Below are 23493 nucleotides of genomic sequence, written 5' to 3' on the forward strand. Positions count from 1 at the left end.
TGTGAGTATATACATATGTATGTACAAGTTTGTCATGCGTAATATGAAACTTTTAATAACTATACATGCATATTTATATATTTAACATACTATATACATACATACATAAATGAATGAGTGAGATCATGCAATAATTAAAATTAGATATCCCAAAATATTTAAAAGATTTTAGAAAAACAAAACATTAAAAAGTGTTAATTGTTCGTTGTAAAATTAAGAACACAATCTTAAATGCTAAACATTCTTTTACAAAAATTTGGCTTAAATCATGTACCAAAATCAAATAATTTTTTTTAGATTAAAATATTTTAACATTTTAGCTGTCATTTATTACCATAAAATTTAATGATATTTACTAAAATAAAAAAATTAATAAATTCGCCAAATTTTAAGAAATTTATTTTATATTTAGTATATTTTGTTATAACGAATATACATACTTGTATACATTTAAAGGCATTTTAACTAAGTTATATGAGTGAATACCTAAAATTTTAAATGAAATGATACCTTTTAGCAATACGAAAATGCGAAGCATATTAAGTGGAATAGGATTTGTGACAAAAAAACCAATCTATAAACTTACAGGAAGTGCAAACTTCTTACTCTTAAAGAAGAGTTTGAGTGCATAGCTGTGGCGTCAGGCATAAAAATGATAGCTTAACAAGTGGTGTTTTAAGAATAAAAATAAAAATTTGTTTTGAAATTTCAAAAAAAAGTTAAAAGTTAATTATTGTAATTTGAAAAAAAAAAACATAATAATTAAAGGAATAACGAGTCAAATTCACAAATGCAAAAATGGATCCAATTATTAATTCAAATTAATTAATTCTTTGGCGTGCTAGTATCATTTGGCCGTCAAAGGAATAAAAATAACAGGTTTTTAAAAGTAGCGAAATTATTATTTTTATGCCAGACACCGCAGACAAGTACATACATACATATATTGTAGCCCTATTGCAGCATTTTCAATGTTTATATACAATCAGTTAAGAGTATAGATATTACGATAGTACATACATACTTACATGCATACATGTGTTGTAGTTCAATAAATACATATTTTTAAACAATGCCATATTTGTATTATTTACATATATCAGTGATGGACAAGTCCGTGGCAGGAATCATCCAAAGAGGTAATCGTCCTTATGCTGAATATCGTCCTCGTCATCGTCGATCGTATCAGTAAAATGGCTGAAGATGGCCGTATCGTCACTTTTACTAACGATGACGATATTCAACATAGGGCCGAATATGTATGTAATTAGGGATGGGCACCTCCGATCAGACTGCGCCAAAGAAATTGAAACGTATGTTGAAGAAATATATGTACATTTATATACATACATGTAGATCCTGTTTTTTTGGACATCTAAAATAATTTACAAAATTCTATAAAAATGTATTATATTTGAAATTTGAATACTTTTATTTCAATTCGTACCGATCCAAAAATCGATTATTCTATGTATGTTCGATCTGGCACCTCTAGACTTTATCCCCTTATCCATTGATATCTACTACATATTTAATAATAATTCGCAAGGTTTTTTTTTTTTAATTTAAATTTGTGTGATGATGGAATAATAATTTATTTAATTTTTTTGTAAACAGCTTTCATTGCAATTTTCGTTATGAAGTTCATACACATATGTACATACAAACAACGTTTTTATACTTAAAGTACATATAACACTTTTATTAGCATACATAAATACATAGTCAATAAAATTAGATACATACATACATATGTATGTAGGTATGTATATCTATTCTCCCTCTTCGTCTTGAGCCAAATACTGTGTACGTCTTCTAATAATTGATAATATTTATTAATAAGTTCTAAGCTGCTACAGACTAAGCGACTGGAATGAGTGTGGTGCAACTTACAACTAGAAAAATCTTTTCACTTTCAAATGATTAGTATGCAAAATGTATGGGTGTGCGTGCGCATGCGCCTACAAGTACCCATGGCCTGCCACCTCGGCGGGTATGTAACCTTCACGGCCGTCGCGGGTGCGCACATAGAACCATTGTCGATGATCTTTGGATTCTCGACACTCGCAGAGCGTCACAATTTCACCCTTGTGCAGCACAATGCTGTCGGTGGCGTAATCGGTGTTGATGGCGACAAGCGTTTGACGTAAGCCATGCTGCTTTCGACTGGCCATGTGCAACACACTGCCGTGTTGCTGCTGATTCGCATTAGCGTTATGTAAGCTCCCATTGGCCGGAGCTTTCGACGCAAAGCTGGCGCTATGCGATACCGACGCAACGCTCGCGGCATTTGAGACACTAGCCGCTGACGAAATGTTCGCAATGTTCTTTGGATGTAGGTGCTGGCCGTTGTGGCCGTTCGTGATGTACGGCCCATTGATGAGGTGCTTGTGATGCAGCTGCTGCAGTTGTTGCTGTTGTTGCATATGCTTCTGCACATGCAACTTTGACTTGTGCTGCTGCTGCTGCTGCTGCTGCAGTGTTACGTATTCATCGTCGCCGCTGTTGCGTAGCGCCAGTGCCTGCTTGGTGGATTTGAGCTGCGCGTATGCCTTTTCGACTAGACGCGGCTGCGATGCCGCGCGCAAATACAGCCGATCTACCTGTTGCTCACCGCAAGTGGAGGCAGCTGCGGATATGACTGAGGCATTGCCGTTTTTCGCATCCACATCGGTGCCGACTGCTTCACCGCGTTTGCCGCGCGGCGTACGCGCACCATCGGAACGTGTGCCGCCACGCAGACGTATCTCCTTTTCTGAGTCAGTCATATTACCGCCTGGACGGGGAAATATGTCGCCGTTGGACTCCCAACACGGCGCTGGTTTGCTGGGGTTAGCGGCGCTGTTACGCGCGGTGGGTGGGAGTATGCCTAGCGGCAGGCAGCAGGAGTAACCTACATAGCCCTCCTCAGCGTGCGGTGTTTGCACATACAGCCAGTTTTGATTTTTGAATACCGCATTCACGACCATGCCCAGCGGCAGCGGCACTTCAATTTGATGTTGTCCCGGCCGCGTTTGGTAAAGCGTACTGGCAGTCGACAGCACGACGGGTATATTGCCGGGCGAGGCCAGTGAACACTTGGAGAGGAATTCATCTACATTGCTTATCTCGTAACCAAACTTTGGACCACGATTGCGTTCGCGTCGTTTCCGGTGACGGTGACGACGAGGATGTCCCTCCGAAGCAGCAATCAAACTCGGTTCGGAGTAAGTGCCCTTCAATGACTTTAGCTCATCCTTTTCTAGAACGACACCATTAGCCGCACCTGTCGCTGTTACCGAGGCGCAACCATTTCTGTCCAACTGACTTGCCTCAGCGCCGTCTGCGTGCGGCCTGCCATTTGCCTGCAATGTTGCCATCTTAGCTGCAAGCCTCTTACGTATCTCATTGCGTTTTTTGGCCAACGAAAGCGCTTCGCTGGTATCGTAACTCTTCGGCAATCGCTGTGGCGTGCAGACGAACAATAGCTCGCGAGAGGGCGCTCTTGACTTTTCTCTGTATTCCAGTAAGTTTTGGTTGCTGAAGAACTTTTGTGGCGCCAAAGCATTGGCTGGCATGTGTGCGGTGGGGGTGGTGGCGTACCCATTGAGTGGATCAGTGCTGCCGGGCAGCTGCTTGAGACGATAACGCTTCGTTGTCGTTGTAGTTGTGGTGGTGGCTGTGTTTGTGGTAGACGTAGTGGTCAACTGCGTTGGTACCACTTCTGTGCGCTGCTTGGATTCTAGCCTACCATTCATGCAACCGTTATTATTATTTGGTGTTTCTACCGCTGTGCCATTAACGAGTTTCTTTGTAGTTCCCGGCTCGTCGTCGTCATTCGTTGGCGTTTGTACATCGTTTGGTTGTTGCTGTTGTTGTTGCTCTCTTAATACCCAAGTCAGTGAGATACGCGGTCGGCGTAAACTCAAATTTTGACCCATCTCCCGCTGAATTGGATTCTGTGTTAATCTTTGGTACTCGACGTCTGTGCTTTGTACGCACTCGGCGTTCAACGGTGTGCCGCCAACATCATTGCTATAGACGTGTGAATGCAGTTCAGGTGTGCTAATCGTCCGCACAACTTGAGGCTGCCAAATGCCAGGCTGTAGATCTCTAAATCGTTCACCTTCGCGATCTCGCGTCGCTGGACGGATTTCATCTATTTCCACATAATCTATGGAGCAGCTACTTTGAGGGCGAGGTGGTGGTGGTGTAGCCGTAAAATTGCTTACAGAGCTGTCGCTAGTGTCGTTGGGCTCGATTGATTGCTCGTGCTGCTGTTGGAGGATGAGGGAGCACGCGTTAAGCAGATCAGGGCAATAGGCATCTGCGAAAAAAGAGAAAAGAAAAGGAAGTGAAGTTAAGAGTCTTAGGCCTACTTCAGCATTAAAAAGTTTGGGTAAACATTAAAAAAATTTAAAACAAAATCTAAAATTTTAATAAAAAATGTAAGAAAAAATATAAATTAAAAAAGACAAAAAGCCCCTAAAAATAAATTGGAATTGAAAAAAATATTTTTTTTTTAAACAATAAAATCTAAAAATTAAACAACAAAATGAAAAAATTATCAAAATAAGCAAATAAAATATTTGAGTTTAAGACAAATAAAATTAAACTAAATTGAAAAAAGAAAAAATGGGCTTCGAAAAGTTAAATGATATTGAAAAACAAATATTTTTAATTTTAAAACAAAAAAATCTCAAAATTTAATTACAAAAAGAAAAAATATAAAAACAGGAAAATAAAATAATCTTCAAAAAATTGATTGAAATTAAAATACATGTATACATTAGGGCGGGTCAATTTTTTTTACTAGGCGCGTATAGCATAGGTTTCGAAGAAAAAGGTGAAAATTTTCACTGTTGTGCCCTCTGGTGGAAGTTTTAAGAAAACGATAAGTACATATGGATTATTCATACCAAAAAACCACTTAAAGCTTATAAGCATTTATTTATGACACTGCAGCTAAATGCTAAGCAACTTGATTTCTTGACGCATGGTTTCTTTGGCAAAATGCTTAGAATTATACATAGAATCCTTCTGTGCTATACGCGCGTAGTCGAAAAAGTCTCCCATATAAAGTGATCCGCCCTAATATCTTAAACTACAAAATGTAAGAATGAAGAAAAAAAGGGGAAAAAATACTACTCGGAAACTCGGATCTCTCGAAGGGCAGGCACGCCAGTACTTTGCTCACCCGGCCATTGACTGTTGGAACAGCGCGAGCAAAATAATATTATAAGTGCTTTCTGTTAAAAGAGCTTTTCTCTATAAAAGTTGTCAAGGCAGTTTTTTTTGTGAGACTTTCGTATTAGAATAAACAAAATCTTTCAATCTGGCCTATTGTCTTTAAATTGTCTTACAAAAGAATTTCAACTATATTAGGATGAACTGCCATGTTCGTTTTAGTTTCTCTTTTCAAAAGAGTTCCACACTTGCTTAGATTTTGTAAAGTACGCCATGAAATTACGGCCAGATCGCCTTAACGGTGGCGCAAGCTACTACGCTTTAAAAAGCGACCACCTTCAGCGATAGTAAATACTTCTTCCTGGGCCAAGCAGATGGATTGATCATCTTACTCTCAGGCGTTCAAAGAAAACGCCTGCTCAAACACGGGGTTACACTTTGCACCCATCGGCGGATAGATGATCTATCCAGTCGCAAGTAATGAATTCCCCGATATGTCAACCTCATTTCGTTTGAAAATGTCAGGGACCGGGCAGGAGACAATTTAGAACATTATGCGCCTATATTGTTTTTCACTACCGCTTACAGCGACCACTTGGAGTGCTACTTCAAGTACTTTCTGCTATGAATTTTTAATTTTTTTTCGAAAAATACAATTGAGGAAAGGAGCAAAATCTTTTCGAATATTAACTCGGAGATTTACTGTAGGTATGTATCTAACAACTTCATAACTGCACAAATTGACAGCGTGCTTACCTCTTAAGCCGCGACCAATACGCTGCTGTCGACGCTGTTGGCGTCGTTCACTGCCAATCGGTAACTGAGCGTAAGTTTCGCTATCGCTGCTGCTGCCGCAGCGCTGACTGTTGACGTTAAATTCGAAGTTGTTGTTGTTGTTGTTATTGTTGCGCCTATTACCAAAGCTGTAGTTGCTGCTGCTGCTGGTGCTGTCTGTGCTTGCCGCATTAATATTCGACAAACGCTGTTGCTGCAACAAATGTAAGCGTCTGCGACGACGCAATTGTTGTTGCTGCTGCTGCTGCTGCTGCTGGGGTTGCTCTCCTCTAAGTTGCAATTGTGCTTCAAGTAATTGCTGTTGCTCTTGCTGCGCAACTGTTGGCGCCACATTCTCGCTATGTTGCACTAATTGCTGACCTTGCTGTGGATATCTAAGCGCAGTGGGTGGCCATACAACTTCAACATAATCTGCGGCATTACTGTCCAACTGAGCGCAGAAAGGTTGACATTGCGCTGGCGATGCGGCGTACGATGGCCAAACGCCCGCACTCTGAGCTACAGGGTTTATTAATACACAACCATCAGCTGTACCAAAGCCACCAGCAACGCTCACATCCGCACCACTGTGAGGCGTGTAAGAGGGTGGCGGTGTAGCCGGCAGTGAATCGTAGACTGGTGGTGGCGTACGGCACAGCACTCGATTAGCAAAGTGATTCCGTTCGGTGGCGTTGTCTTCGTGGAGGCCTCGTTGGCGCGTCGTCAAGTTGTCTAAAGGATTTGCCACTCGAAGCGTAACAGCGTCGCCGGATGTTGGGGATGATAATGTCCCTTGTTGGACTCCTTGCTGTTGTTGCTGATGTTGTTGCTGATGTTCTTGCCCTTGTTCTTGTCTGTGTCTGTGCTGACGAGTGTGTTGCCCTTGGCGTTCTGCGAATTAAATGGGGAAAAAAGGCAAAAGATAACAATGAAACCGAGTGGCAACAGATTAAAAGAGAAAAAGTTGCAAATATATTTAGGGTTGCGCCGTGAAACGTTCGGGGGAGAGGGTGGTGCATTGTAAGTTTTTTGATATCGACCGTTTTACAAGCGATTCAAAGGCAAATACGCAAATTAGTGCAACGAAATATTTTAATAACTCAATTCAACCCCAAAGACTGTGCTGAAATATGCTGCGGTGGATACTAAATATTTTGTTGTCTTTGAAGCCTTGAAGCAACACGTATGTACAGTCATTAGGGTGCATCACCAAAAAGATTTGCGGCTTTCCACCGGAATAACTATAAAATTTCTAATATATTAAGATCAATCTGAAGAGGTTTAGGAAAGTTGACTTCCGAAAATATTTTTGAGGAGGATTGCTAACTTTTTGAAAAAATGTATTTAATTAAATAGATAAAATAAACGAAATATTACAACACGAAAATCAAGCAGAACAAAAATACTTGATACAATTTTTAAACATTTTTACGAAGACCTGTTAAGCTTAAAGTCTACCATCATCTGAGGTGATTTTGTAGAGAAAAATATTTTTAAAAACGAATTTTATTTATAAATAACTCGATTTTGGAGGTATTTTCAAATCGGTTCAGCTTAAACTTTTTTATAATAAGTTTTATATTTCCGATAGAAAACCCGTACCGTTTTTTTTTTGTATGCAGAGTGATCCACCCTAATGCACATGTATACATTTATATATGTGTACGAATTGGTTGAGTTGTCTATTCCCTTTTAATTGCTAAACTTCAGGTCCTCTGATGGCCTTAAAGTACTCATAATTCTTTTTAATTGCTTTATTTTCATATTTTTTCTTTTAGTCCTTAAGTGGTCCTAATTTAAATTCGCACTTCACGTCTTTAAAAGCAGAATGAATTCATTGGCAAATAGCATTTCGACACTTTTGGGTGTCTGTGTTTTGTTAGAAAAAATAATGGCAATAATAAAAAATTATATCGACGGATGAGTGGAAGATCGACCTATCTCAGAAAATGGCTTGAGAACCCCTATTTCAGAATTTGGTTGAAGAACGCCCTATCTCAGAGTTTGTTTCAAAAGCGTCCTATCTCAGCTGAAAAAATATTTAAAATATGTTGTTGTTTCTGGAATAGGGCGTTCTTTGAAATTTTCTGAGATATGGCGTTTTTTAACCCAATTCTGAAATAGGGCGTACTTGAAAATTTTCTGAGGTAGGGTGTTTTTAAGCCGGTTGCCAAGATAGGTCGATCTTCCACTCAGTCGTCGATATGCAAATTTAATTTTTTTATTATATAGCAAGTTTCGAGAGGCTATAGATGGACAGAACTCATGCTGTATGCAATTTCAGAAAGTTTAGTTTTGTATTGGATTATATGAAAAGTCTCCGCGGATTTTGAAAAAAAATAAACATTTTTTATTGAAAATAAATTTTAATCAAGTACATATTGGTCGTTATTATCTATAACCCTGTGCAATTTTTCTGGTATCTTCATTATTCCATCGGTGTAGAAATTTTGTGGTGTATGGCAAAACCAAGGCGAAGTGCTTTTCAACGCCTCTTCGGTCGGCCTATTCTTGACCATCAAGAGAGTTTTGCAGAGATGGAAACAAATGGAAGTCAAACGGTGCAAGGTACGGGCTATATGGTGGATGCATTAAAACTTGTCAACTCAAGCTCTGACAATTTGTTCCGAGTAATCAAAAATCTGTGTCAGGATGGAACACAACTACTTTTCTGCGGACCAATTCAGGTCACTCTTTCTTGATTTCTTCGATATAAACGGTCGAGTTGTGCACAATAGAGGACCAAATTGATCGTTTCGCCACATTGAAGCAGTCCATAATAGACAATTCCCTAACAATCCCTGCAAACACGAAATATAACCTTGTTTACCTTACAGCCAGGCTTTCAAGTCGTTTTTGGAGGGCCATCGGATTTTGGCCTTGATTGTTGGCATAGCTTGTATTTAATCCATTTTCATCGTCCGTAATGATTTGCTGGGTGCGGCGTTCACCCACAGCATTCGCTTCGTACACTTCACAAATTTTTTGGCATGTTTATGCGCCACGTACTTTTGTAGAAAAAAATCATCACATAGCGTATTCCATCAGATATTTCACTCTATGGAAGTCAATTAACTTTTTTCACGAATTACAGAAGTTTTTTTTTTACTAAAAATGTGGCCTAAAAATTCAACTGCTGAATGCCCGACGTTGGCAAAATATATGCTCCACAGTTTCTTTGTGATAACTGCACTTCCTACACTATTTGTCTTCTACGAGACCTAATTTAAAAGCATCTGCTAATAGCAAACAATGCCCTGTTATTAATTCTACCAGAAGCCTCGAGTTTGTTCTTCTTGTTGATACAAGGAAATCAGTCAGTTTCTTTTCGCATGAACTACACATAATCTTTGCAAGTCTGCAAAATTGACTAGTTTCTTAGCTCTTTCAATATCTTCCACACCCTTGAGTGCTGTGACCCAATATAGGTGGAGAGTTTTAGCTGATGCTAGCCTTTTTAACTGCTCGATTGGCAGATTAATATCGTGTAGTAACTCTGGCGCTTTCTTTATTGCAAAGTCCTCGGCTTGATAGATACTGCAATAATCCGGTAGCTTAAAGGACTAAGGAATTTCTGGTTCGGCGCAATATACTGCAATCCCTAGACCTTCATCCATTTTGGTGCAGTCTGTGTAGATGTGCATTGCGTTCCCTTTCAACACCATGCCCTTACGCCTACCGTCAACGTGTATTGCAGCTTTCAGAGACCTTTCGAATTCTATACTAATATATATTTTGAAAGCCGGTTTTTTCTGTTCGCAAAGCTCGAGAATGGTTGTTATGATTTGATTGAAATTTCGAACACCTGTAGCAGACTTTCCAAGAATGGTTACAGCCGATACATAAAGCGGGCAAGGCACCTCCCATACAAACCGAATTTTTCATACTGCATATCTCTGGAAGTATTCATGGTTCACGAAGATACAAGTACACCTACTTGTTTTTATGATCTCTTTTGAGTGTACTTTGGTGAATCCACAAAAAGGTTTCGAGCCATAGAATATTGTGGTAGCTCAGTGTTTTGCTAGACGATCCGCCTGTTCATTGCTATCGGAGCCCTAATGAACTCAGCCAGTAATAATGTGTTCTTGATTCCAAGAGCATTTAGGGTTTTGAGGCAATCGTTCACTAGTTTTGATGTTGTTGTGTGGGAATTCAGTTTGCTTTGTTTTGTAATAGCAGTTCTTTGTGTCGCTTTACTCCACCATGCCAAGGATGCGTAAGTGACTATCGGCGCCACAACCATGTTAAATACACTATCTTGTAGATGTAATATATTCTTTCGTGCCGCCCTACTCGAAACTGGTCATCCTTGATTTTAGCATGGAAAGCACCCAACTCTTGCTGATGGGCTTACTCTCTTGCATATCAGGGCATATGTTATTGACCCGTATGACGTGTTGTCAAAAGCCCCTGAAATAGCAATGAGGGCACAACGGGCTATGTTCTTAGATTCCAGAACCTTTCAATTTTCCTCGTAAGCCTATGAATGGCAGTATCAGTGGATTTGCCTGTGAAGGCTTCTGCTCTGGTTTACCTGCTTTCGGTAAAATTACGAACTCAACCTTAGTCCATCTACTGGGAATGGCATAGTAAAAATTATAAAAAAAAAATTTAATACAAATTTTCCAAGTCACTTTTCTCGAAATGCCCTGTATGCATGATTTTAATTTTTGAGCTTTTAGAAATGGGGAACAACATACTTCTAAAATTTGGGGGAAGATTGTTCAAAGTCCGGCAACCTTTCATTTAATCTTGGTTCAGATGCACCGTGACCAGCGACGTTTTTATTGCTCACGGCCCGAATTGACGAACGTTTGTAGAGGAAAACATTAGATAAACGGGTAACTAAAACATAGTTGAAAGATGAGCAATAAAAATCGTCATGTATTTATTAAAAAAATTTCAGATAAGAAAGGAATAGTATTTTCAGTATTTAGTAAGAACTGTTTGCGTAACCCCATCAAGATACACGATTCAAATTCGAGAGGAAGCTTATCCAAACGCCTTAAAAAATGTGTATTTGTAAAATAACCGACAAAACGTATAACGCGAAAATTTTACTACTCACGCTTATCTGCAAATCAATCAGCTGTAAATGGTCTCAAATCAACCACGCAGCAACATTTTAACGGCAATCAGTAATAGTCATCACTGCTGCACATAAAAGTATGCAGTCACCGGTTCGACTCAATCGATGTTTTTATATTTCTATGATCGATCAGACAATTTGTCACCGCTGCTTGGTGAGCGAGTAGGTAGCCAAGTGAAAATACAACAACAACAACGAGTTTGCTATAACACAGCTGATCATGTTGCTCGCTTGTTGACTGTCAACTATTTATGTCTTTATTTACAACATTTATTGCCGAGGCGCGATACATTGCTGGCCTGCCGCTTTTGGATGCAAACTTTGCTGAATTTGTTGTTGCACTGCATTGCTGCAACATACAAGTAATAAACGCCAAATTGCTGCTGGTGTTACGAGCATTGATCAGCAGCAGTTGTTAGTGCAGCGCATGAAACCAGTCTACATATGACATACGCGCGTGCATGCAGGCAAATTAGGAAATGTGCAATGCTTAATTAGGTTGCATGCAACATCGAAACACTTTCATTTTTATGCCATAAAATATATGGGGTGCCATAAATAAGTGTAGCTAGGGAGGGGCGTTGGCTGTAAGAAATGCTGAAATTGGCACGAAAGTAAATAGGTATGCATGTAAATACATACATAAGTATGTATGTATGTACATATATTACTGTTGTAGGTGGATGCAAGATATCAGTGCTTGCTAGTGGTTGCAACTGCTCTCTTGCTGCGGCTTTGTTGCTGCTTGTTGCACATTAGTTCCGCGAAAGCCGCTCGTCTCAACTCTTCATCAAAATCACGTAAACTCCATTAAAATTTCGTGGAGGGGCAGAACGAATCATCATGATTATCATTAATAGGCGCTGCTGCAGCGGCAAAAGCAGCAACAAATATAATAACAAAAACTATTAACTACATTGTTGCGGTGTAGTGACGTTGCTCTCACAACACTCACAGACAATGCACGAATAACAGAAAACAATAACACATTTAGCTTGCAACACACATACAGTGACGAACAAAATTATTTGGACTGTGAATTTTTCGCAATATATGCAAAAGTTTTTTTTTTGCTAATTTATTTTCAATAGTTTTTTTTTTTATAAAAAATATGGTTCATACTACACCAAAAAACATAAAAATAAAATCTCTAAATTTTGTGAAAAACACAGGAAAATTCTGTAAATTTGCATACCAATTTCGAACTTTCTATTCAGATATTTTAGAAAAATTCTAGGTATGCAGTTTTATAGCCCATTCAATAGCAAAGTTCAAGTTTGAAGTTGCTAAAAAATAGCGGCAATATTAATTTTAGGCAATTTTTTTCACTCAGGTTCTTCCATACAAAGTATGTTTGACAATTTTTTTTTTTTAATTTTAAAATTTCAACTCGAACCTACTAAAATTGAATGGGCTATAAAACTGCATAATTTCAATTTTTCTGAAAAATCTGAATATCTAGTTCTGAGTTTTGCACAAAATTAAGAGATTTTATTTTTATGTTTTTTGCTGAAGTATGAATTATATTTTTATAAAAAATTATTTAAAATAATTTAGAATAAACAACTTTGCACATAATGACAAAAATTTGCTGTGCCAATACTTTTGTTCGTCACTGTACAAATGTGCATATATACAGTGGCGGTCAAAATATATGGAACTGAAACGAATATTTCTCAAAGTCTGGCCAATTACAGTTTTTAAAGTAAAAGTCATGTTTTTTTTTGTTAAATTTAATAGCTAAGTACTGAAAGAGTATTTATGTAAATGTGGCAAAATGCTTATATTTATTTTCTAACAAAAATTTTATTTTCATCACAAGTTATGCTCAAATTACAACTTTCAGAAACTAGAATCTTCCACTTATTAGAAAGAATAAATTTGAAGATGGCTTGCAAAAAACATGTACATACATATGTCCATATGAGTTGAGTTTTGTTTACAAAGTGGCAAAAGTGGAAGCATTTCGTCTAAACGTAAAAAAATAAAATCTCAAAAAGTTAAAATGTTAATTGATCAAGTGTACAAGTCAATCGACTAGTTTGTAATTTTAATGTTGCGGAGTCTGAAATCAGCTACATAAGGTCCAATAAAGAACTGCTGCTAGAAGCTGTCTCCAAGACTAAGGAAGAAGTGAAAGCAGAAGGTTTGCACTGTGCTGAAATCGTACTATTTTCACTTAGGAACAAAGAAAACGATCCTGTATGTCATATTATATGAAAAAAAATAAAAATACCCTAAATTACACCGCGATAAAAGTCAAAAAAATTTCGAATTTTATTTAAAATTTTATAAAAAAAAAATTTTCTTTTAAATGTGGTTTTTCTTAAATTTTTATATAAAAGTATACAAATATATATATCACAAGAAAGGAGTTTAATTGCCTTTACAACGATACCAATTTTTTAAAAATCGGTTACTATTTTTTCGTTGTTTGAAATTTATTTATTTTTTATTAGAAAAGGTATTTTTTCCTTTAAATATGTTGTTTTTTTTTTAAATTTTTATATACGAAGTATACAAATATGCATATCAGAAGAAAGGGAATTTAATCATCTTTACAACGATACCAATTTTTTAAAAATCGGTTAGTAATTTTTTTCTTTAAAAATTTAAAAAAAAAAAAGTTATTTTTTCATTTAAATTGTGTTTTTCCTAAAATTTTTATATACGAAGTATACAAATACGCATATTAAAAGAAAGGGGTTTAATCACCTTTACAACGATGTAAATATTTTAAAAATCGGTAAGTAATTTTTTTCTTTAAAATATTTTTTTTTTATAAAGAAAAGGTATTTTTTCATTTAAATTGTGTTTTTCCTAAAATTTTTCTATACGAAGTATACAAATACGCACATTAGAAGAAAGGGGTTTAATCACCTTTACAACGATGTAAATTTTCTGTTCTGTTAAATCTGTTCAAAAATGTTTGAAATATAAGGAATTAAATTTTTCGAAGACCTGAACTTTGACCCCTTATAACACCTGTAATATAAGTTTGCACAAAAAAAGTTATATAGATACCATTTAAATAAGAGCAAAAGGAGGACTACGTCTATGTACTTAGGTTTTTAGTTATTTACATGCAATAATTGAATAAAATTTTTTACCAAAGGTCCTATTTCGAGCTTCGAAGGCCCTTATCTCGATTTCGGAGGCTAACTTCGAAAAACCGACTTAATCTCTTAAAAAAAAATTGGTTTGGTCCAGTACACAGAAAAAAAGTTGATTTTGCCGTACAGTGTAAAATATAGATCGAATTTTAGAAAAGTAGATGTTGTTCCATATATGTACATATGTATGTATTTTGACCACCACTGTATATATAAGTTTGTATGTGTTTTTTGTTATTGCAACATGTGCATTCCAATCGCATAATGTGAAATGCATGCGCGCCAAAAATCACTTCATGGCATAACAACAACAGCAACAACTAAAACCACACTAATCATCATCGACTATGTGGGTATACCTAAGTACATATGTATGTATATCTGAAGAACTGTTGAAGCGCTGCTGTGGTGGACGTCGTCAATATGCTTGGCACGACTGTTGACACGCCCTCAAGGGCACACTTTCATTACCCGTCAAAGCAAAAAAAAAAAAAATCAGAAATACATAAGTACAACTATCGAGCTTGAATTGCCCACATGGAACCCACAGCGAAGTCTCAATGAGCTGCAAAAATAACAACGAAAAGGAGTAACAACAATGGCATTAACACGATTCTTGCACGATCGGCGTAAACCATAGAGCACCTTCATTCTTCGATTTCCAATAAGACCATAGAGACAATTATCGTAGAGGGGCAACAAGAGTACATATGTATATTCCACAGCAGCTTTGCACAGTGTCTTTATGCCGCTTAAATTATAATCCGACTAGTGAGTGAAATGGGGTATAGTCGTTCTTCTGCAGTATGCAGTTATAGCTGAACGGCTATACTCATTCAATAAACGAGTATTTGGTGGAGAAACCACTCCTCCCAGCAATAGATTGTGTGCTGGGCTTGGGACCCGTCACGTAAAAACAGGTTCCAATGAAAAGACAAAACAAGCCTCGGAATATTACCCCCGGAAACGTTGACGACCCTCGCAAACGGAACAAGGACTTTAATTACGGATATGCACTTGGAATGTCCGAACCTTCTATAGAGAAGGTGCCTCTAGCCAATTGCTGCATGCGACATCCACTTCAGCTGGCATTAGATGTCGCAAATATTTGGTGTAGGATTTGTGGTTGGGCGGAGACTCTGCCACCTATCCTTACGGTTCACTCCCATCAGAGAACAAATTGGCAACCTAATTTCTGTGCCCACCCCGACGGAAGAGAAGGACGATGAGGGTAAGGTGCGTTTCTATCAGCCCAAGGGTGGGAAAATAAGACATATTTGGTTCAACAAACGTAACAACACTTTTGACAACGAAAACGGAGTGGGCTGGTCGACTTCACGGATAATTAGCAGTGGCAGGCACCATCCTCAAGTCATTTGGGTGTCCCCTGATCAATGAACGAAGCACCAAATTGATCATGTCGTGATAGACCCGAGTACAGTTGAGATATGGGGTCTGATGGTGAAAGAAGACCCGAACAATGTATTGGCACGAAGCTCACGTCACTCCTCTCGACCAAGACAACGGGAGATCAGTTATAAGGCAGCTTAAAAACAACAGGGCGACCGGAGTCGACGGCATACCGGCTGAGCTGTTCAAGCCCTACAGCGAAGAGCCGGTCGGGCGCATGTAACAGCCGAAGACTGGTATCTGAGTGTGCCACAAGAAGGCAGATCCCTCCATTTGCGCCAATTACCGCAAAATAAGCCTTTATAATATTTCGTACAAGGTCCGGTCGACACTGTGACTTTGTGAAGAGTGAAGCCCTTTACAAACCAACTTATTGGGACTTGTCAGTGTGGCTTCGGATTTGGTAAGTCCAACATTTACCTAATTTTAACAACATCATCTTTTTGCAAGTTTAAAAGCCGCTTCTCTTAGAATGGAGAAAAGCTGCCCGTGGTGGACCACGACCTTCAGCTCCGTTCAAAGTGGCAGGCATCTCCGCTGACACCGGAGCGATGCCCAGATTAGCTCAAAGCTAGCGTGGGACTGTGCTCAACTTTTAATACTCATCGCATTCAAAAACTTTTTAATTTTTGCATTTGAGCACAGCGAAAGCCTTGGAGTCATGGGCAAAGAAGTGGTAGATATTTTTGCCACAAAATGGGCAGGTCAGGGAATCAAAGGCTCAGGACCCTTCATCGGTCAGCTCCGTTACGCGGAAGTCTTATATCTATATGTAAATCAACATATGATGTAGGTCACTGGTTCATATTCGGCCGGAAGCACCACATAATTAAGTCAGTGAAAGGCCACGACCAGAAATAAAGTATTTAGACAATACGTATTAAATATTAAATTTAAAAAATGGTTGGGTAGGCGCTGTGGCCAATGGTACTACCTCCGCATGGCTATACGTCACGCAGAGCAGAGGACTGATACATCACGCTGGTTAAGCATAATTTAAGGTGCCATCAACTAATTACTTTAAAAAGTATTATTATGTGACACTTGAGAAGTGCATTCGCTTAATTTCTTATATGAAATTTTCGCACATACAGCTGTTCACTTATTTTGCTGCCTTTTCTATGCGGATTTATCGAGGATGTAGTATTCATCTAGGCGCCAGGTGTTAGAAATCGCCTAAAAACTGGATAAGTGCGGAAAGCATAACAGACATGCTGAGTCCTTCATCTCGGAAATATCAACAGAGGGAACCCGGGCAAGCACTCCTTTCATTTAGAAGCCACGATTTAAGTATTGTTGTAGGCTTTCGTACCGGTCATAAAAGGGATCTCATGAGATTCCGTAATAATACGTGGATTAAAGAAGACCTTTGACCGAATATAGGTGTCCTGCTCTCTTCTTTAAATCTTATCTAGGAAAAGGTAAATATCTGTGGTCATAAGCAATAACCTACTATATAGAGAGCAATAGCATACCATATAGAGAGTATTTATGCATATCGAAATTCGCGAAAAAAAATTTCTTGTGCAGCTTATGCTACTTTTGCTTCACTGTGCTAACAAGCAGTACAATGATTTCCAATGAAACCATTGTAAGTTAGGCGTACATACCCGCTTAAAAAAGCATCGTGCTCCCTGAATAATTTTCAGTGCCCTGTGCCTCCATCGCCGCGGTCAAGCATTGCAACACACAAGGGCTCTTTACCTTGTACATATGTATGTGTGTATGTATATAGCAAACATACCTATATATTACTCGTCGATCGGTACTTGCCGCTCACTGTGCACTCTATGATTAGCTGAGCTTTGGCGTTGATCATGTAAAGGTCGTTAAATTACGACATGATATATGCGAATTTAGGAAAAATCGCTGTTGTAATATCCGTACACTTACACAGTCAGCCATGGCTCTTATGATTGGCTCACAAATGATATTGCTTTGCTTTGGTGGTGGCTGTCATCATAGCTGCCCATAGCAATGCAATCTTTTGCTACAACACACAGCACATACATAAATATTCGATTTGTAGCTTATGAATATATACATATGCTTAGCAAATCCACTTTGTCTACATATTTACATACTTTCGTTTACAATTGATTATTCAATGGCCAGCGTGGCAATGTCACCAACAGTCGAATAATACTCATTTAGCCGATGTTTCGATCGCAACATTGTTGCAATGCTACTTCTATTCCACAAGTTATTGCCAATTGGCACACCATGCTGCAACAAATGACCGCTGCCGCGTAGTCGTTGTTGCAGCAGGCAAAAATAATTGTAAATGCGATGCGATATGTTGCTTACTGCGATATTTTGTTTTGGGTTTTGTCGGGGTTAGGTTATTCGAACTTTATATGCACCTATGCACATTAGAGTGGTTCAATTTTTGTATGGAAGAAAAAAATGTCATGCTAGAAAACGGGGTGGGGTACCGTACCGTTTAGTTTTTTCCTATTGATATTTGTAATATCTATACCAACTTTCAATTTGCTACTTTAACCAATACAGGGTGCTTAATGACCTTGAAATGCGATACTGGATCGCTGTGAAACTGGTAAAAGTATTGGTGATTTTTATAAAAAATGACTGTTACCATGGCAACTAAAGCTTTCGCTATATTTCTATATAATTTAAATTTGAAATGTTATAGGTTGCTTAAAAAAAATTTTTGATTAATATATCTACCAGAGAGCTGCATGGATACACTCAAATTACATTTTAAGTCACTCGCTTTCTTTTTCAGATCTGCACACACTCGCACTCATTTATTTCCAAACATAACGTGCAATAGCATTGAAAAAACATTGTCGGTTGAGTGAGTAATTCACACTATCAAGTGTTCGATTCAAATAACAAGTGCTTGATTTGAAAAACAAGTGCATGGCATAACTGCTGTAATGAAAGTATCAAAGAAAAAACATTTATAAAGAAAATTTTTGTTAATTTTATTGGTTTCCTAACTGCATATTATAATGCAAAAATATCAACTGATTAAGGGTATCATCATTTGACAAAAGGTGACATCTTTTGTCAGAAATAACATTTCCAGCAGAAGAAAAAACTCTTTCTGACGATGCGCTAGTTGAAGGAGTGGCTATTACTCTACGACTGAGTTTATGCAGGCAGCGACATTTCGCGTTTGTATACCTCCCACCAATTAATTATATCGAAGTCCGTATGAAAATATACCTCAATATTTTCATATCGCCGCAGCTCTGCAGTTGCTTTATCAGTTCTGCTCACAAAGGTAGGTTGTTTAAGAAGACCTAAAAACAGCTCAAAGTTGTCTGAAGGTAACAAAGGTGTATCCGCTATTTGTGGTTCCGTTGTACTGTCAGAATTCTCAGTTAACGTTCTCATAATTTGTAAACATTTCTCTTTTGTGTACCTTTGCTCAGATTCGGTACAGTTCTTGAGCTCTTTTTCTGGCGGCTATAAAAAAAGCACAATTTTGTGCAAATCTGTTAGTTTTCAACAGCAACTGTTTTTAAATAATAAAGCAACTTATTTTTCAAGTCCCTTATAAAGCCGATGTCTTCTGAGGTAACATTGCATTTCTTTTGTAGACTAGTTATATAAATGTACGTCAGGTGCATAACTAAATAATTAAGTAAAACTAATATATAAAAAAAAATACTTCATCAATATCCATTTTTTCAAAATTGTCATATTCTCTACTAATTGTTTGAAGTCAATGAGTGTCATTCGATTGCTCGACTTGGTTTTCATAACAGCATTTTTCACTCGCTTGACTTGATTTGGAAAGAGTATATCAATGCCATATTTAAAATCAAATGAGTACACTACAGCTAAACATTGATTTCAAAACTAACTATGAATCTCACTGTTTGTACGGTGTTTCTCACTAACCTTATAGAGTTCACAGCAATGAGTTCATACTGTTTAGATGGAAGTGAGTAAACTCATGCTGCTGTCTGATATCTACACAAAACTTCTAGCGTAAAATATGATCATCATGAGCTTCCTCTAAATTTGTACTTAGAAGCGTAGGATTTAGTACCAGCACCTCTTTCGGCAAGAGGAAAAATTTTGGAAGGTGCCCCAAACCCTATATCGGGATTTTTTGGACCACTCTAATGCACATGTGTGCATATGTATGTATGTTTGTATGTTTTATGCAGCCTAAGCTTTAAAATTTGTAAAAACTAAAAGATGTTTACATATACATATGCACATATGTACATACTAGAGATGCCAGATCGAAATAAAAATTTCGATTTTTCAATCGATTCGAATCGAAATAAAAATAGTCAATGCAGAAAGAAATCGTCAAAAAATTAATCGATCTCCCAAGAATCTAAAAACATATATTGTTAATTTGAAAAAAAATTCAAATTCAAAAATCAATTCAGATTTTTTAATTATTAATTAGGGACTGCAAAATTTTAATGAAGATTTACACAAAGTTTGGAATTCCAATTCCAAAGAGTTATTTTTAAGAGGCTTACCTGAGGAACTCTGTAGTCGGAGGAGAAAGAGAGGCACAGGTTATTGAATTCGTTGGTGTTTGCTCTATTAAGTTAGAAAGGTAGGAGGTACCAAGCCCCCTAATTTTTTTTGTACCAGCTAAATTCAAATTTCTTTACAAATTAATAGATTTCTAGAGGAAACCGCCGACGAATGTTGATTCTCAAATTTTTTTAATCGACTCCCAGATTGAATCGGAACTAAAAAATCTACAAAAAATTGAATCGGAACGGCTCTATTAATCGATCTTCGAATTAAAAACGGCATCTCTAATACATATATACATACATATGTATGTGCGAGTCTAAATGGTACTAACAACGAATTTTCGTCACGTTTTTTTACATTCTTGCGTTGTTTAGATTTTATTGACCACGAGTCCATCGAAATTTATTAAAAGTGAAGAATCATTGATAATATGTATGTATGATGAAAATAGACATACATATATGTGGATATAATAAAAGTGTTAACGTGTCAGTCACTCTACTTGAGCGTGCTGTACGCGAGGGTAGATCAGTGAAATCTGCATCGCATATAAGTTTTAAAGCGGAGTATTTTATGAGCAATGACTATATGGTAGGGCCTTTCTCGAAGTGATTGTAAAACACCTAAACCATCTCGGGAAGTAGTGTTCTGGATACTGTGTATGATCCCATCCAAGGCTACTTAAAGTTAGTCACTAGTTCCACCGCTAGCCGGCGAATTGCCACTAACCCTGGTAAGACCGAGCTCATCAGGCGGTAGAAGACGCCTAATGATTAACTTCCTTTGATCGATGGCATTCGACTTGTGCGCTACTAAAGGGGTTAGCTAATTAGACGTGGCAAGAAGCTATCCGGGCAGCCAAAAAAGAGCATGTGTTACTCGATACTGCTTCGGCATATGAGCACTCGTCTATTTTTCGTAACTTTAGATTATATCTGGAGAACTTGTTTGGTGCATACCGATGTGGGCTCCGAATGGATGCTGCTCTAAATACATCGCTCCCATCGCGATTAGAAGGCTTAATTCTTATTATTACAGCTAAACGGCAATCAGGGCTCGAATCATGGCATCCATGATCGAATGAAACTCGATTCGAAATTTCATTTTGAAATTCCGACATTCAGTAACGATGCCGCCTTTTCAGTATAAATTTTATTGGAGAGGAAACAGCTGTCGTTTTAGTCCATTCGATTCGAAAGCAGAAATCATTCCATCATGGTCATCAAGTCTTCAGGATCGCGTATGGAGCGAATAAAGTTAATCAGGGAATACTTGAATTTTCTCTCAGTTCAAATTAGGCGGACTTGGACTCTAGCGCACTGTGACATTGTAAGAGGATATTTCCCCTGCTACATACATCCAATATCTAATATGTAAGGATCACATAGCTTCCTATCCAGTCCAAAGGACTGTGCCAAAGGGGAAACTTTGACCCCAGCCCCCTGCTAAAATAAAACTCAAACGCAAATCTTCAAAACGCCGGAACACGTAACCTTTTGGTCCCTCTCGAGAAGTCGTTATGGCTTCTGACCAAAGGAGCATTTACGGAAATGAGAGAGCTGATGAACTAACAAGCGCCAGAGCTCTACTGATATGCCCGAAGCAAGGAAACTTCATTACCCACTCGGACCAATCCTTTATTATTGCTACAAAAGTTTGAGGCAAGATGTAGTACTGCTATTTGCTAAATAGTAAAGCAGATCTGGTCAAAGATCGACAAGGAAATCCAAAGGGGAGGACCTCTTATGTAAGTCAGGACAAATGTATGGACATATGTATATTGATAAACAGCCACGAATATGGGCCACTGGGCCTAGGGTGAAAAACGTGACTAAAACGAATCTACCGTACATCTAACGCCGCAGCTGTAATCTCGAGGGTAGTAATGAAGTGGAGGATAGTTTCAGGAATGGCCAGCTTTGGCGCGTGCGAATTTCATAGGAAGTATCCAAGCAAATTCATCCGCAAACCTAAAGGTTTTGAGTTCCTAACAAAACGTATCATCGAGTCAAACAGAAAATTAAATCTTTTCCATGTTTTCTTATGTCTCTTTGCAAATTTGCTACGATTGATTTACTATCTATTTGAACATCATAATCATTGGATGGCTGGTAAAGCCAAGTTCAATTAAGATAAGACAAATAGCAAAATTTGCTCACAAGAACATTAGTGAATGTGATCATAAAATGAGAAAAACCACAGACCACACAAACATATTTACTGATAACAAGCCATACCGATGATATGCGATATGTACCCAGGCAACAAGCATTGAAGTCAGCCGTTCATAATTGTACATACAACACACATAAACTTTGTAACAAGTCGTCTCTGTGCTAATATATTGTACATGCACACATATACACACCTTGATGGGCCATGCATGCAAACAAGACAACAATGTAATAATGTTTTCTAAATTATCAGAAAATATCTATGTAGAAATGCGAAACTTCTATGACGTGCAACAAGCACAGGCGCACAAATGGGGCTGAAACTAATTATAACAACATTGTGGGCATCTAGGCCATGCACATACATATGTCGAGCCCTAACCGCCAAAAATAAGTGCATAAGCGAGATTCGAGAAAAACATTTTTATCTTGTCGGAATCAGACAAAGCGAAGAAATTGTAAACACGTTTCCAGACCATGTTTTTTTTTTTGGTCGTGACGGACTTTTAGGAAATAAACGTTAGAAAGTTACCTAGGCATGTGTACATAATGAATCTAGAAAGCTCGGAACCCGCCATGGAAAATACACCATATGTAGACTAGGATGGTCCTTAAAATCAAATGAAGGATTTTTTAGGTAATACAACTGTCACAGATATCACATATAAATTTTAGTTCCGATTGGAGTCGGTGAACACATCTGCATAGGGTAATCTGAATTTTGACTACCTGTCCTATATTATTCTACGGCGTCACGGTCTGGTGGACATCACTGGATAAATCGCTTCCCAATTCTAAGCTTACCAAGGTTCATTCACTCCTACTAAAGCTATGGAAACACTTCTAAACTTTCTGCCGGTAGACCTTTTTGGGAAGCTACAGGCGAGCTGCAATGCGGTAAAAATAAATAAACTGTCAAAATGGAAAGACACCAGATTCGGTCACATCAACATCCTAACCAACTACCCCGACACATTCAGGCCACCAGATTATACAACACCGCCGATGGTACTCGAGAATGAGTTCTCCACTCGTATCCCTTCGAGGAAGAACTGGGAGGACGACTCGGTCTGGAGCCTCCAATATAACTCAACAGCCATATACAAGGATGGCTCTAAATTAAATTTAAGGGTAGGGAGTTGGGTACACTCAAAGGACCTCTCACTAGATCTGGGCTTTAGGCTACCAGACCACTGCAGTGTCTTCCAAGCGGAACTCGCGGCCATTAAGGAGGCTGCACTCTGGCTGATCGATTCTTCTTTTAATCTACCTTCAGGAACTATAT

General features: G+C 38.1%; 1 protein-coding gene across 2 annotated transcripts in view; it reads right to left on the minus strand.

The window, feature by feature from the left end:
• Positions 1–1587: 1587 nt before the first annotated feature.
• The window catches only part of LOC108375395 (uncharacterized), a 174599-nt gene continuing 152693 nt past the window's right edge, over positions 1588–23493 (minus strand). The window contains exons 2-3 of one of the 2 annotated variants that reach the window (XM_017631522.1): positions 5923–6831; positions 1588–4306 (exon numbers count right to left, since the gene is read on the minus strand). In XM_017631522.1, coding sequence (XP_017487011.1) covers positions 1962–4306; positions 5923–6831 — 3254 coding nt within the window. In that variant the 3' untranslated portion in view covers positions 1588–1961. Of the gene's footprint in view, positions 4307–5922; positions 6832–23493 lie in introns of those variants that run through there. The other variant, XR_001849154.1, reaches the window with a different exon arrangement.

This window comes from Rhagoletis zephyria, unplaced genomic scaffold, assembly GCF_001687245.7.
Source record: "Rhagoletis zephyria isolate East Lansing unplaced genomic scaffold, Rhagoletis_zephyria_1.1 Rzeph_scaffold_00093, whole genome shotgun sequence".
In the NCBI taxonomy this organism is placed as follows: domain Eukaryota; kingdom Metazoa; phylum Arthropoda; class Insecta; order Diptera; family Tephritidae; genus Rhagoletis; species Rhagoletis zephyria.